General features: G+C 51.9%; 1 protein-coding gene across 1 annotated transcript in view; it reads left to right on the forward strand.

Annotated features, from left to right (window-relative positions):
- The first annotated feature begins 61 nt into the window (after positions 1 to 61).
- The window catches only part of LOC135211885 (DDB1- and CUL4-associated factor 7-like), a 40,715-nt gene continuing 24,304 nt past the window's right edge, over positions 62 to 16,472 (forward strand). The window contains exon 1 of the mRNA XM_064245105.1: positions 62 to 150. Coding sequence (XP_064101175.1) covers positions 78 to 150 — 73 coding nt within the window. The 5' untranslated portion in view covers positions 62 to 77. The remainder of the gene's footprint in view (positions 151 to 16,472) is intronic.

Here is a 16,472-nt window from a genome sequence, read left to right on the forward strand (position 1 = left end):
TTATAAATGGAATTTACGTGTCAGATTTATCAATAAACATTCTATTTATTGAATAGTAACGAATTTTTAATCGCGTTATGTTGGCGCACCTGCCAGCTATAAACAAGATCCGAGTGGCCCGCCATTGCGTTCTTCGGCGTTTGATTACAGGTTAGCAAATCGAGGATATATTTTGATCTCAGTTACCACGCAGCCGTAAGTTTCATTTACAAGACCTTCCAGAATGGATGGACGAACTCTGAAGTGTGTCATACTTACTCTGTAACGAGTCAAGAGGAATTATTCGAGAGAATTTCCTTTATATCTTCCGTTGTTTGGCCAATAACATTCGGATTACGGCCCAGTTGAGGTCTCGAATAAATTGTGTTTATAACGTAGAGTAACAACGTTTTTTCATTTGTTATTCATTTTGGTGTAATATTACGGTTAAATGTTGTGGAAACACACGTTTTGAAATGTTTTCGTAATGTGGCAAGGCTGAATTAGCCTTGGCGGCTTAGGCTAGCAAAGCACATCCTAGCATAACCTATCGTAGCCGGGGTAGGACGAATGAGGGGAAGGGGGTAAAGACTAGGGCACAGTTGGGGTAGGGGTAGGGGGGCGAGTGTACAATGACAGGAACAGATACTGCAGACGTAAACAAACCTAACCTGTGCTAGAATGCCAGGTCGTGACCTAGGCTAACTAGACCTTACCTTCCTAACCTCACTTAAAATGCCGTGCCCTGACCCAATGAGGTGGGGTTCGCCTCCTCTGGACTTCCCCAGGTAATGCTAAACATCGGAGACAATGGACTTGGCTTCCCCTCGGAGGTAATCCTGTCATTCTAGCTACAAACTACCCAGAGATAGGGTAAATGGCCGAGCGGAGACATAGCGGCCACCTCTCTCGGAACGCAGAGATTTCCCAAAAAGACGCTTAAAAGCGGCTACAGTTTACCCAGGGAACCCTATCTTCAACCAATTTTCTATCCATAACCTATTGCTAGATGGCAGTAAGCTCTGACAAGAAAATATAGCTAGGTAGTAGGTAGGTGGAGGGATACACAATAAAAATGGCGACAAAACTAAACTAATTTTTAAAAATTTAGCGGGCATTTTTTGCACATTCCTGTGTTTCGGCATGGCGGAACGGTGCTTCGCGCCTTATCTGCATTTTGAAAGATTCTTGGCAAGCTGGAATTTTCATGCGGTGCGCTTGCCACAGGGGTTACAGGGGACAAAATTTTACTCCTAACCTCTAGTTATCGACAATGTACTATCCTAACTAAGAGAATCCTACTGGGGTCGTGTTGGTTGGGTCGAGACTGAACTAACCTATGCAGAGGGATTGGTTGTTGCGAGCTTGCCCCCAGTAAACTGTAAACTACCCAATGCTTGAATTATGCCATTATTTTGTAATTTATGAGAAAACACCTACTTTGAGTGGAGCATAGAGGTCTCTGTGTGCTGCCTGGATGGGCCACAAACTCTTTGACTGATGCTCATGGCAGCGAATTCAAGTACTAATACTTTTTCGGGGAAGGTGGCCGCTATGTCGCTGCTCGGCCATTTACCCACCCTAGTACCTATGCAGAGTAAGGAGACAGGGATATTCAATGTTACTTGGGGGCGGCTGTCTACGGGGAGCAAAAATTTCCTAGCCAGATTAGGGGATGATGCCAAAAGTCAGGTTAGGAAGATATAAGGTTAGGTTGGGTCAGGATGCAGCATCCTAATAAAGGTCAGGGTTGGCCTGTTTTCAAGGTTAGAATTCTCAAGCATCCACCTCCTTAGCAGACAATTTATGCGCAACTGTCCTTTAGCATTACTTAAACATTATTTTGTTCCGATACGTAATACAAACCCTCGGTCCTTTAACAATAGGAAGTAGCTAGCGGCAGCTGGAACGGTCGTAAGCTTCGAACAAGGGGAGAACGGTAGTTAACTGCTTGTCCGATCGTCGCGCGCCGCGCGACTGGGAGGTAAACAAATCACTTTTGCTTTCGGCCGTATGTGGGAAGGACGTGTTCGCCATCGCTCTGCCCGCTTTGTCGTTTGCTTTGACTTTGAGTATTTGCTTCTCTTTCTGTATAAATCAGGAGTGACTGTAAGTACTTTTACAATTCTATTAATCTTGCAATGAGTGAATTGGAAGAAATGGAGATCACCGCGCCCTCCAGTCGCCCGTAGTGTGTCCCGGGCTGGAGGGGCGTAGATGTGGAGGGTTCAGGTCATTCGTTGATGTGGACCCCCATGAGGTTTGTACTCGTTGCCGGGGGCGAGAGTGCTCCCGCAACGAACCTTGTGTAACTTGTGTTAATTGGTCCGAGGCGCAGTGGGTGCTGTACGAGGGCAGGAAGAGACTTAGGCCGGCCAAGAAGTCATCGGAAAGTCCAGTGCTCCTTTGGTGACGGACACTTCGTCCTCTTTCCTGCCCCTCCCCCCGGCCAGCCCCCGACGTTTCGCGCCTTCCCCTGCGGGGGGGGGTAGCGGAGTCCTTTTCCTCTCTCGATCCGTCGAGTGTGGAGGAGGGCGCCCGCTACCCGGACGTACAGCTGTACTCGGGGTCGTTCCGTACGCTCTGGGGGGCGGGGGGGGTGTTTCTTCCCCAGGGCGAGGAAGCCCCTCCAACTAACCCGACTATTGTCTCCGCAGGCGTGTGCCATCAGCGAAGGACGACTTGGGACAGGTGTGGGAGTCGCTGGGACTGCAGGGAGTGCCCAGCATCCAGGGGTTTGCTCCAGCGGGTTTGCCGGGGTCTGGCTGTGGTCACTCATGGTGCGTGACCACAACTACCACCACAATAACGACACCAGCGTATGAGATGCCACCACATCTGGTATATACGCCCCCACCATATAAGTCGTGACCACCCCACGGTGGCTAGACAAAAACCAATTGCTGCCGTGCCAAGGAGGACGGTTGCCACCACCACCTGGATTTTTTCCTTTGCCGACCCCGACTTCCGCTGCCGCAAAGAGTACCCCCCCCTGGACCTGCCGCCAGTGCCACGGATGTCGGTAACTGCGACAGGACGCCTGGCTCTCCTCCCGTGGTACCTGCCGTGCCTGCCGTACCTGCTGCCGTTCCAGCTACTCTTTCCATTTCAGATCGGCCTGCACTTTCCCTTTCAGGTGTTCCTGCCGTTCCTGCTGTTCCCGGACCCTGTTCCTGTTGTTCCTGCTGCTGGTGTTGCTGTCACAGGCTCAGGTCTTTCCGGACGGTGCAGTCGGGCCCTGTTGCTTCGGCAACTGCCCCCGGCTCCCTCCTGGATGGAAGACCTGACGTCTGTTCTGCGGAGCCTGGCGAAGAAGAAGAGGAAGAGGAAGAAGGTGTCGTCGTCGTCTTCATCGTCTTCTTCGTTCGTCTGCTGCCTCGCCTTCCCCTTCGACTTCTAAGGCTAAACAGCCGTAAGAAGAAGAAGGCTGCCTCCTCCCCCCCCCTAAGAAGACTCCTTCGGGATCTTCTAAGGGCCCGGCTCGCTCAGGCGAGTCGGGGAGCTCTTCTGCTGGTCCTCCTGTTCCTTCGGGAACGGGGCCCGTCGCTTCTTCTGCAAAGAAGAAGTCGACGGGGACCAGAGGTGCACCAGCCTCGGCTGGTGCGTCCTCACCTGGTGCTAGCGGTTCGGCCGCTAAACCAGGTTCCGTCTCGGCCGCTTCTCGTTCGCGAGAAGCACCGAGTGGACGCTCTTCCAAAGAGGGGACCGTCCAGCCAAAGTTTTGACGCCCGAGCTTGCTCGCCGTCAAGACAGCGGCGCGGAGCAGGAGACTGGCGAGAGTCGTGCACGCGACTCTCGCCAGGCCAGTGGACGCTCTCGCAGCGATCAACTGGCTGCTCGGGCTGACGTGACGGTCGCTGACCGGCCACGGGTTGAGGCGAGGAAGGAGTCCCCACGGCCGCGGGTACCAGCCACGGCTGGTACCAGCGGTTTTGACGACGCGAGAGGAGGCGCTGGCCGGTCTGCGACGCGAAAAGGGAGCCTAGCAGGTCACCCGTCCGCCGCTCCCGATGGGACCGGGCGGAGACGGTGACCAGCGGCCAGCTCGCCTGACGCTAGAGATCGGTCTCGACGTTCTCAGCCGAGCCAATCGCCCCAGGCGAGCGGCAAGGCTAGGCCTGCTGCTCGACCGTCACCGCGGAGGGTTGACGATCAGCAGCAGCCCTCCACGCACGCTGGTCCTGCCAGCGAGCGAGGGGGGAGCGTCAGGTCTGCCTCTCCTGTACCTTCAACCTCCTCGGGCTATACCGGGAGGAGCGAGGTACCAAGGAGCGATCACGAGAGGTGCGCCGCTCGTGACCCAGCTATGACGCGTGCGGCTCAGGCACGGTCTTAGGACCGACCAGAACGTACGCGCAAGTAGTGGAGGCGACCGTCAGGGGTCTGTCGCTGTTTCCTCCTTCTGAAGGAGGAGTATCGAGGGATATGCTCTTGCTGGAGGGACTGGACGGTCCTACTCCACAAGACGCTGTGACGCCTGAGATACAGAGGAACTTCGCAGAGGTCATTAAGTTGATGCGTCTGCATAATGACTTGCGGAAGGATCGCCGCTACCACCAGCAGAGCCACGTCCCGGATCGAATCATTTTGGGGGTCCCAAGAGGGAGCCCAAAATGATGATGGGGTTGCCACGATCGGAGCTTGCGGACTCGGTCCTGGATCAGGTGGAGAATCTCGTCTCCGGACGGGAGGACTCGCTGAAATCCGGACGGTCTCTAAGCTGCTTCCTCCTCCTCTACAGCGGCAGAGGCGATTTTACGTGCCATCTGAAGACCCGATATTGCCGAAACTGTTAACCCGGAGTTAGCGAGGCTGACTCCAGGTGTGTCCCTGCAGCAGCTCCTGTCGGAGAACTTATGGTTCTCGCAGCAGGAAGGCACTTGCCCTGGAATCTACCGCTATGGCAGCATTCCAGGCAGTTTCCTGGTTGGATTTGTGGTCCCTCACAATATCCAAAGTAGCGGCCGGTCTCTGGGAGTTCTGCTCTCGAAGACGACGCCTCTTTCAGGAGACTGTGCCAGTCTGGAGGAAGAGCAATCTCTTACCTCGCCCATCAGACTGCTAACCTGTGGGCCAACTTGGTTCTTCGACGTAGGGACGCAGTCCTTACCCGAGTGACCAAGGGGGCCGGGCGTGAAGCGGCACTCGGGCTACGAAATGGACCTCTTAGGAGTTCCCCAGCTCTCTTTCCTGGAGAGATGGTGGACGCTGCGGTGGAACGGCGGCGCACTGACGAGAGTGACCGCTTAGTCCACCAGGCAGTCTCGAAGGTTTTCTGGGCAACCTCGAGTAACTGCGGCCAAACCAAAGAGCTTGGCTAGCGCTTCCACGGCGGCGAAGACGGTTGCACCGTCCAAACCCCGTGCGAAGACTCCAGCTGTTTCAACTTCTGCTAGAGGAGGCCGCAACCAGCCCTCCTCCCAGCCCTCCTTCCCCAGAGGAGGTGCTGGAAAGAAGTCGAAACGAGGAGGAAACGCTAGGGACGGCGTTCCCCCTCACCTGCTGCCGGAAGTGGGGGGAGTGCCTAGCGAGCCATTGGGCGACTTGGCAGCGCTACAGCGCCGAGAACTGGATAGTAGACGTCCTTCGGGAGGGATATCTACTACCCTTCGAGTCTCGGCCCCCCCTCATCTCCAAACCTGGTCCATCTACAGACCTATCCGTCCGGGGATCAACAAAGGACAACGCTCTTCGCAGGAGATCAAGACCATGCTGGCGAAACGAGCTGTAGAAATCGTGGAGGACCAGTCACCGGGCTTTTACAGCCGCCTCCTTCCTAGTGGGAGGAAGGCATCGGGGGGCTGGCGGCCCCGTCCGGTGATAGACCTCTCTCCCCTGAACCGCTTGTTCGTTCGCACGACGCGGTTCACGGATGGAGTCGGCACGCTCAGTGCTCGACTCGATCAGGGGGAACGATTTCATGCTTTCAGTGGATCTGAAGGACGCGTATTTTCAAATACCCATCCATCAGTCCTCCAGAAAGTACCTCCGCTTCATCTTCGACGGGACGGTGTACCAATTCAGGGCACTTGGTTCGGTCTCTCAACCGCCCCACAGGTGTTCACGCGATGTTCACTCTGGTGTCGGCTTGGGCCCATTCGCACGGGATACGTCTTCGAGGTATCTCGACGATTGGCTAGTCCTGGCGAGCTCCGCTCGCAGTTTGCTACAGGACAGAGATCGGCTCCTCAAGTTTTGTCGCGATCTGGGGATCGTGATAAACTACGAGAAGTCCGACCTTGAACCCAAGCAGAAGATGAAGTACAGTGGTGCTCAAATCTCATGCGACATGATTCTTTTTGTATCGTCCAAATTCTCAGACGCAAGGTGATGTTGCCAAGTAGTGTTATACTTTTTTTCTAATGTCATAGATGTCGAAAAGTTTGTGAATTCACAGCTAGCCCTATTTTCCTTATGGCTATATGAATATGATCCCTTTTATGCATTGGTATAATTCGTAATCTGTGTGATTTGAACTGATTTTCTTTTATTACGCTGCTAAGTTCAAAGTGCGGTGTGATAAGGTTAGCGGTGCCATCAACGAAAGCACACTTAACATGCTCCTCGGACCGATCAACATAACTACGTCTGCTGCATTATGACAGTAGACCTAATAAGCTCAACAGTCATAACAACATTTTCAAAGTAGGAATATGAATTTAACAAGTCTTCTTTGAATGTTGAAGCTTTCGACTGTGTTGAAGCTGCCTGTATGTTGCAAAATGTTTTATAGGCCTAAAAAAATAACTAAGCCTTCTGAGATATAGTCTGTTGTTAATAAATTTATTTATAAAGATTATCTGTTTTTTGACGAATACAATAGGAATATGAATTACAACCAGTTTTCTTTGAATGTTGAAGTTTAAGGCTACGTTTAAGCTGCCTATATGTTGCAAAATTATTTATAGGCCTAAAAGAATAATCTAAGCCTTATGAGATGTAATGTTATTAATGTTTCTATTTGTAGAGATTACCTGTTCTTTGAGGAATAAAAGATGATGATTTTGATTATATGGAGAAGATGACTATTAATCGAAATATCATAAGTATTAATATCAAGGCGTATGGAACACTTGTTTTTCAACTGGTTTAAAATATTATTTTCTTAAAACTCCCCCTTGCTTTTGGTGTGTAATTATTCTTTCATAAGGTAACTTGAACAACAAGAATGGGTTGATAACCTCATTTGCTTTCTGGCCAGAAATTGTTAATAGAGAGATGTGACTGTTAATTGTAAGCTAAAGAAATCTAACACCTAGGCCTAGGGACAATATCTTTGCTTTGAAAAATGAAGAATTGCATAGGCGAATATTTGCTAGTATGCCAATTTTTTTGAATATTTAAGAATTATAACAATTAATTATGTATGAAAATCCAAATATTCCTCTAACACATATAAAGTAAGTGTTTTCAAGATAATTTCATTGTCATTACTCAGTGTAGACCTACTTATGTTACACCGGGTGGTTGTTGTTGCACCGACACTAATGATAGATACGTCACACACGCTACCCTCACACGTTGATATCGGTGGGCGCATTCTACTTTTGTATATACATATTTACATTTTTCAGCATTGACGTGTAAAAGCAATCAAATAGGTCTATTTTAAATTTTATGTTGGCTTTGGAAGTATTATTAATGTTATGACAATTTTTTTGTGTTTCTTTTATTTATTTGAACTGATGCTTGATGACGACTTCATATTGGTCAAATGCTTCAGCGATGTGTGAACGAAAGTTTTGAAAATGTTTCGAAAGAGTTTTTTCTGAAATTTGATACACGTGATATTTTCTTACAGTTTTGAAATATATGATAGATTTCACTCTTATGGAACATATTATGTCCATATTGTATGCAATAATCGCGTTTCCGCATTGAAATAATAGATAAATATGGAGGATGCTAGGTTGCCAGTTAGTGAATTTTGAACGAAATCCTATGGAGTCATGTCGCATGAGATTTGAGCATCACTGTACCTGGGTATGCTGATAGACACGGTAGCAGGGCAAGTCTTTCCCGCAGACTTGCGTATCAGCAAATTCAGGGAGGCAGCCGGCCGGTTCCTGTCTCGGCAGGAACAGGCAGCAACAGCAATGGCAAGTCGTGATCGGCCATCTGTCGTCACTCGAGAAGTTAGTCCCTCACGGGCGTCTTCACCTGCGGTCTCTCCAGTGGAGACTAAGGGAGAGTTGGTCTCAGGCCAAGGATCCTCCTTACTTTCCCGTGGCTATCACGGACAAGGTGAGGCAGGACCTAGCCTGGTGGCTCGACGACAAGAACCTCTTAAGAGGAGTGCCCATACGCACTCCCCCCCCGAGATGCTTCTGTTCTCAGACGCATCGACCGAGGGATGGGGCGCGCACACCTGGAGGAGTTGCTGGCTGCAGGTGTGTGGGACCATCACGAGAAGCACCTTCACATCAATGTCCTGGAACTCAAGGCGGCGTTCAACGCTCTCCAAGAGTTTCAGGACCGCTTGGTGGGACACTCAGTGGTGTTGATGTGCGACAACACCACAGTAGTGGCATATGTCAACAAGCAGGGGGGGCAGTGTCTCTTCCGCTCCATCAGTTGACGGTGCAGGTGCACGAGTGGGAGGCCACGGCTCACTCGATAGAGCTGTCAGCACGCTACATTCCAGGCAAGAGGAATGTAGTAGCAGACAAGCTCAGCCGTCTGGGATCAGGTGATAGGGACCGAATGGTCTCTACACCAAGACGTGGCGGAAAGGCTCTTCAACCTGTGGGGGCGACGGTCGTAGACCTGTTCGCCACCCGGCACAACAGAAAACTTCAGGTTTTCTTCTTTTCAGCCGTGCCGGACCCATGGGCAGCTGCAGAGGACGCTCTCAACCAACACCCCTGGGACAACCTCTTCGCGTACGCCTTTCCTCCCTTCTGTCTTGATTCGGAAAAGTGATCAGTCGAGCGCTGGTCACTCCCCAATCTTCAGAATGATCCTGGTGGCTCCCAAACGGCGGCCACAAGCCGTTTGGTATCCGGACCTGCCCGGCTCTTCTTGCGGATTGCACCGAGAGAGCTACCCACTTGGCACAACCTTCTAGCCCAGCCACACGTTTTTTAGAACGGTACCACCAGGCAGTCCAGTCCCTTCAAACTTCACGGCTGGCTGTTATCCACCATCTCTTGCGAACGAGAGGCTTTTCTCGTAGCGCAGCAACAGAGATGGCTGGACACGTCCGACAGTCCTCTGCAGCTGTGTACCAGGGGAAGTGGGCCGTCTTCTGTGGTTGGTGTCGTAGACAGGGTCTGTCTCCTCTCAGAGCCACTCTTCAGCAGGTAGCGGATTTCCTCGTGTTTCTTCGCCGAGAGAAGCTCCTCTCAGTACCCACAGTTAAGGGATATAGAGCAGCACTGGCGCTCGTCCTAAAACTGAGGGGACTGGACATCTCGAATTCGTTCGAGATATCCTTGCTAATGAGGAGCTTCGAAAGGTCTTGCCCACCCAGGGAACTCAGGCCCCTGCGTGGGATGTGACTCTCGTACTTAGGAGTTTGACTCGAAGACCCTTCGAGCCACTCCGAGAGTCGTCAGACAGGGATCTGACCCTCAAGACCTCTTCTTGCAGGGCCCTGGCATCGGCGAAGAGAGTAGGGGAAACTACATGGCCTTTCTTATGATGTTAAACATACCAAGAGGCTGGGGATCTGTGACGCTCGATTTCGTCCCGAACTTCGTGGCTAAGACTCAGAATCCGTCGATCCCTGACGACAGGTTCGAGTCTTTCACGATCCCCTCCCTCCTGGACTTCACCGATAATGATGCGGATGAGATGCTGCTTTGTCCTGTGAGGGCGCTACGGCGCTATCTGAAGAGAACTCGACATCTAGGCCTGAGTGTCGACGCCTCTTCGTTAGCACTGGGGTTACCAAGAAAGAAGTCTCCAAGAACACGCTTTCTTTCTGGCTGCGTGAGGTGATCAGGAGAGCGTACGAAGCTGATGGTAGCGACGACATCCGTACGCTCCGTCCGAGAGCCCACGAAGTCAGAGGTATCGGACCCTCCTTAGCGTTCCGTAAGAACTTCTCCGTGGCGCAGGTCCTGAAGGCAGGTGTCTTGGGCCAACCAGACCACCTTCACGTCCTTCTACCTTCGGGATATTGCCCACAAGTCCTTGGATACTTTTTCCTTGGGACCTGTGGTGGTCTGCTCAACACGTTGTGTAAGCTTACCCAGCACCCGAGCAGGCAGAACAGCATCGATTCCTGGTATGACTGGGAGAATGAATGTGTGAATGAGAGAGTGACTGGCTTCTCTTCACCATCTTTTTCTACCTCTACCTGTGGGCAGAGGGATACGGTCGTTACCTTGCTGGAAGGGAGTCAGATGCAGGTAAGCTATTACAACAGAGCTCCATCCTACCTCTTTAACTAGAGATAGGAGTAAATTATCCACCACTTTCTCCAACAAGGGGGAGAAAGTGGATGCCGACATGAGACAAACCCATTACTTACATTTGCTCATGTAAAGGAAAAAGTTCTTACAATGCTGGTACAAAGAGATACGCTTGCCTCTCTCTTAGTACTCGGCCCAGAGGTCTGACCATTGATCCTGCGGTGCACACCCCGATCAATCGGACAGAGGCTTGGATCCCTCCCTCGCTCTTACGACCCGGGAGGCATTTCCAGGATGGACGAACACCAGTCTGTTCATCAAAAAAGCTCAGATTCCTCCCACCAAGAAGTGGAGTCTTCCTATTGTTAAAGGACCGAGGGTTTGTATTACGTATCGGAACAAATGACAATTTGTCGAAAATTGCATTTTTCCTAACTATACCAAACCTGAGGTCCTTTAACATATAGTCCCTCCTCTTGCCACCCCTCACTCTGCGCATTTTGCATGGGCCAAAAGCAAAAGTGATTTGTTTACCGCGCGACGATCGGACAAGCAGTTAACTACCGTTCTCCCCTTGTTCGAAGCTTACGACCGTTCCAGCTGCCGCTAGCTACTTCCTATTGTTAAAGGACCTCAGGTTTGTATAGTTAGGAAAAATGCAATTTTCGACAAATTGTCATATTATAGGCCAATGTGTGTGGCAGTTGGCAGACTGCTGTAGGCTACCACTACTGTAATTCCAAATTGCAGCAAAAATGTCCTCTTCAGTTCAAAATGGTATTTCTACAAGAGTTCCACACAAGATATTTGTTCTTAATTTAATTCCTGATTAAACAATGCTGAAAAGGGTGTATGTATATGATGCAGTACTGGTAAGATACCCTGGAGCAGATGTAGAGTAGGGAATACAGGGGGTAGGTTTCAGAATGTCGTGTCCTGACTAACCAGACCTCAACTTCTAACTTGACTTGGGAAGCTGTGCCCTGACCAGGCTAGGGGTTTTGGACCCCCACCTTCCCCAAGTATCAGTAAATATTCCTTACTTACCCTACTACCTGCATACTACAATATCTTGGAAAAAATGTACAAAAATAATGTGGGAACTTACTTTTTTCTTACATCCAACACTTCTTAACAGCAATAACTTCACCTTAAGATGCACAAAGAAAAATTGTCCAAGAGAGTAGTGGTGGGGTATCATATAGATAATCAGTAATTTGTTCCGATACGTAAGACAAAACCATCGGTCCCTTTAACAATAGGAAGTAGCTAGCGGCAGCTGGTGCAGAACGAGGTCAGTAAAGCTCGAACAAGGGGAGAACGGTAGTTAACTGCTTGTCCGACAGTCGCGCGGGATGGTAAACAAATCACTTTTGCTTTCGGCCGCGAGTGTGAAGGACGTGTTCGTCATCGCTCTCTGCCCGCTTCATCGTCGTATGCTTTGTTTATATTGTGTTTTTTCTACTAATGGTTTGTTTGACTTGAAAATGAAACTGTAAGTACACTGTTTTCATTTTCATTACTTTAATTATGAACCCTTGAATTATGTCTCGGTGCCGAGGGAAGGGCGCGCTCGCGCCGAGTCATGTATTTGGGCGAAGGGTGTAATTGAAATGTAAGTACTTCTTTTTCATTATATTTTTGCCCTGTGCGTTCGTTACCGAGAGTGTGACTGCGCTCGGCACGAACTTTTAATTTTGTATAATAGAATCGCATGAAAGTGGATTCGCAATTGCAATATTCTTTTCATTTTCATTTAGTGATTGCATGAAATTTAATCTGGATCAATTATTCGTTCTTACCCGGGAATTGATCCTTACGATTTTTATCGTGAAATGAAATCGCAAGTGCAGTATTCTGTTTCATTTTCATATATATTTTATGATAGCATCATATTATTAGATCAAGTTTCCGTTCTTACCCGGGAATTGATCTTTTCTCCTTTAAGTTCTATGAAGTGAATCGCAAGGGTTCAGTTTTATTCTGTTTCATTTTCATATTACTTTTCACTGCTGTGCGGGGGTGGGGGAAGCGAAGGTCTGCCAGGAAGTCGTCGAAAGCAAAGGCTCACGCCGACTCCCTTGGTAGCCGATTCTTCGTTCTTCCTTCCTCCCCCCGCCCCGCTCAGCTTCTTCATTGTATTTTGTATTTGGGGTCTATTCCTTGCGTTCGGGGTGGGGCATGTCTTCCCCCCGTGCGTGAGGGAACCCCTCTTACTAATCTATCTATGTTACCGCAGGTGCTACATCCGTGGGAGACGACCTTGGATGTAGATGTAGATCCTCACGATGTACTCGTTGTCGGGGGCGAGAGTGCTCCCGCAACGAGCCCTGTGTAACGTGTATGCATTCGTCAGAGGCGCAGTGGGTGCTGTACGAGGACACAAGAAGTCATCGGAAAGTCCAGTGACTCCTTTGGTAACGGACGTCCAGTTGTACTCGGGTCTTCCGTCCGCTCTGGGTGGGTTCTCTCCCCCCAGGCGCGAGGAAGCCCCTCTAACTAACCCGACTGTTGCTTCCGCAGGTTTGCCATCACGAGGACGACCTGGAACAGGTGTGGGAGTCGCGGGACTGCAGGGGTTGATTCAGCGCGGTTGCGGGGGTCGGCAGTGGTCACTCATGATACGGTAACCACTACAACAACCACCAATCTCGCACCAGCAATATGAGATGCACCGCACTGGTGTACCACACCACATGTCATGTCGGTAACACCCCACGGCTGCAATCCAGAAACCAATTCCTGCCGTGCCAATCAGGACGGTGCCACCGCCACCTGGGTTCTTTGTATTGCCGACCCCGGACTGCCGCTGCCCAAAGAGTACCCCCCTGGATGACCTGCCGCCAGTGCCGAGGATGACGGTAGCTGCCGACAGGACGCCTGTCTCTCCTGTGGTACCTGCCGTGCCTGCCGTACCTGTTGCTGTCCCAGCCGCTCATTCCCTTTCAGATCAGGTGCCTGCTGCTCATTCACTTTCAGATGTTCCTGCTGTTTCCTGGACCTGTTCCTGTTGTTCCTGCTGTTGGTGATGCTGTCACAGTCTCAGGTCTTTCCGGACAGGTGCAGTCGGGCCCTGTTGCTTCGGCAACTGCCCCGGCTCCCTCCTGGATGGAAGACCTGACGTCTGTCCTGCGGAGCCTGGCGAAGAAGAAGAGGAACGAAGGTGTCTTCGTCGTCTTCTTCGTCGGTCCGCTGCCTCTCCTTCCCCTTTCGACTTTCTAAGGGGGACCAAACAGCGAAGAAGAAGAAGGTTGCCTCCTTCCCCCCTAGAAGACTCCTTCGGGATCTTCTAAGGGCCCAGCTCGCTCAGGCGAGCTGGGGAGCTCTTCTGCTGGTCCTCCTGTTCCTTCGGGAACGGGGGGCCCGTCGCTTCTTCTGCAAAGAAGAAGTCGACGGGGACCAGAGGGCACCAGCCTCGCTGTGCGTCCTCACCTGGTGCTAGAGGGTCTGCCGCTAAAACCAGGTTCCGTCTCGGCCGCTTCTCGTTCGCGAGAAGCACCGAGTGGACGCTCTTCCAAGAAGACCGTCCGCCAAAGTTTTGACGCCCGGCTCGCTCCTGCCGTCAAGACAGCGCGCGGAGCAGAAACTGGGCGAGAGTCGTGCACACATACTCTCGCCAGCCAAAGTTTTGACGCCCGAGCTTCGCTCGCCGTCAAGACAGCGGCGCGGAGCAGAAGACTGGCGAGAGTCGTGCACACAACTCTCGCCAGGCCAGTGGACGCTCTCGCAGCGATCAACTGGCGGCTCGGGCTAACGTGACGGTCGCTGATCAGCCACGGGTTGAGGCGAGGAAGGAGTCCCCGCCCCGCGGCCGCCGGTACAGCCACGGCTGGTACCAGCGACTTGACGCGGCGAGAGGACGCTGGCCGGTCTCGACGCGACACAGAGCTAGCAGGTCACCCGTCCGCCGCTCCCGATGGGACCGGGCGGAGACGGTGACCAGCGCAGCTCGCCTGACGCTAGAGATCGGTCTCGACGTTCTCAGGACCGAGCCAATCGCCCCAGGCGAGCGGTAGGCTAGGCCTGCTGCTCGACCGTCACCGCGGGTTGACGATCAGCAGCAGCCCTCCACGCACGCTGGTCCTGCCAGCGAGCGAGGGGGGAGTGTCAGGTCGGCCTCTCCCATAACGGGTTGAGGCGAGGAAGGGGTCCCCGCGGCCGTCGGTACCAGCCACGGCTGGTACCAGCGGCTCGACGCGCCGAGAGGACGCTCGCCGGTCTCACCGTGACAGCGAGCCTAGCAGGTCACCTGACGCCGCTCCCATCGGGACCGGGCGCGGGAGACTGGTAACCAGCAACAGCTCGCCTTGACGCTAGAGATCAGCGTCGACGTTCTCAGCCAAGCCTCTCGCCTCAGGCGAGCGGCAAGGCTAGGCATGCTGCTCGATCGCCACCGCGGGTTGACGATCGGCAGCAGCCCTCCAAGCACGCTGGTCCTGCCAGCGAGCTAGGGGGGAGCGTCAGGTCCTGCCTCTCTGTCACCTTCAACCTCCTCGGCTACGCCGGGAGGAGCGAGGTACCTTGAGTGATCGCGAGAGGTGCGCCGCTCGCGACCCCGCTATGACGCCGTATGGACCAGGCACGGTTCTAGGACCGACCAGGACATACGCGCAATTAGCTGGAGGCGACCGTCAGGGGTCTGCCGCTCTTCCTCCTTCTGAAGGAGGAGTATCTAGGGATCTATTCTTGTTGGAGGGACTGGACGGTCCTACTCCGCAAGACGCGGTTACTCCCGAGATACAGAGGAATTTGCAGAAGTCATTAAGCTGATTCGTCAGCATAATGACCCTGCGGAAGGATTGCCGCTCCCACCAGCAGAGCCCACGTCTCTGATCGAGTCGTTTTGGGGCCGAGAGGAACCCAAACCGACGGTGGGTCTGCCGCGATCGAGCTTGCCGATTCTGTCTCGAACCAGTGTCTCTCGTCTCAGGACAAGAAGGCTCTCTCAGTTCTGGCCGGTCGATCCAAGCTACTTCCACCTCCTCTACTGCGACAGCGGCGTTTTCTACGTGTCTTCGGACACCGTATTTAAATACTCCTTCGGTCCTCCTGAGAGGAGGTTTCGACCTCGACGAGGACTGGAATGAGTCGGAGGACGGTTCGGCTCTCTCCTGTCAGGTGTCGATCAGCCCCCACCCAGACGACGTTCACAGGGGCGGCAGACCCTTACCTACAGGGTTGATAGTTCGTAAAACCTCCGCGGAAAGAAAAACGTTTTCTCTGACGATACGTTTTCCCAGACTCTGAGAGGCCATCGCCCAGCCAAGGCGATGGCTGCTCCTACTCTTCTCCAACTGCTAGTTCCACTGGGAAGGCGAGCGAGTATCCAATTCCTCCCCATTCCCTCTCTCCTTACGGCTACGAGGGAAAGGGGAAGGATCCTACAGAGATTTCTTTGTAGGATCCCACGTTCGGGACTGCGACTACCGGGGGGGACCTTCGGGTCGGCCTACCTGACGTAAGCCCCGGGGTCGTTGAGGGAGGAATCCCTGCTCCATTCTCGATTTCTACGGGAATCGAGAGGACCACCAGCCGATATCGTTTGACGAATTCGTGGGGGTTTCGCAGACTGCTTAGAATTCTACGGAATTTCTAGCGCATTCAGAGTGTTCGAGTTTTTACGATCTTCAAACACTACGCGAGACCACGGTCCAAAGTGAGCGAGACGAGAATCCCCGATATGTTACACCGATAATCGGGAACCTCGCCTATGCTCGAATTCCTGGAATTTCTAGCATTGTGAAGAAGACTGCTGCTGAAAGAAACTATCTCACAGTAGGCGACCAACTGGAATAGAGGAGATCGGACGGGAATATCCAGTTTGGCTTGAACTATCGTCTTAGTATTCTGTTCACCATTGAAGCTTTCCTTCGAGGAAGACTTCTCCTTCACTCTCTTTAATAGAGAACGAAGGTGGTCGATCTCCAATCCTTATTTTGTTTTCTTGAAGGAAAGAATTTAGGATGGAGATCGTTGTTCAGAATCCTACAAATATACTACGTATATTACCTCGCGACATGATTCTGCTAAGCAGTTGAATTGTCCGAGGGTAGGCGCATATCCTAGTTATTCTACGGATTGCGACTTAGACGAGAAGTATTCTAATTGAACTGCAACTCGGGGTTGCCTGCAACC

Source organism: Macrobrachium nipponense, chromosome 40 (genome assembly GCF_015104395.2).
Source record: "Macrobrachium nipponense isolate FS-2020 chromosome 40, ASM1510439v2, whole genome shotgun sequence".
In the NCBI taxonomy this organism is placed as follows: Eukaryota; Metazoa; Arthropoda; class Malacostraca; order Decapoda; family Palaemonidae; genus Macrobrachium; species Macrobrachium nipponense.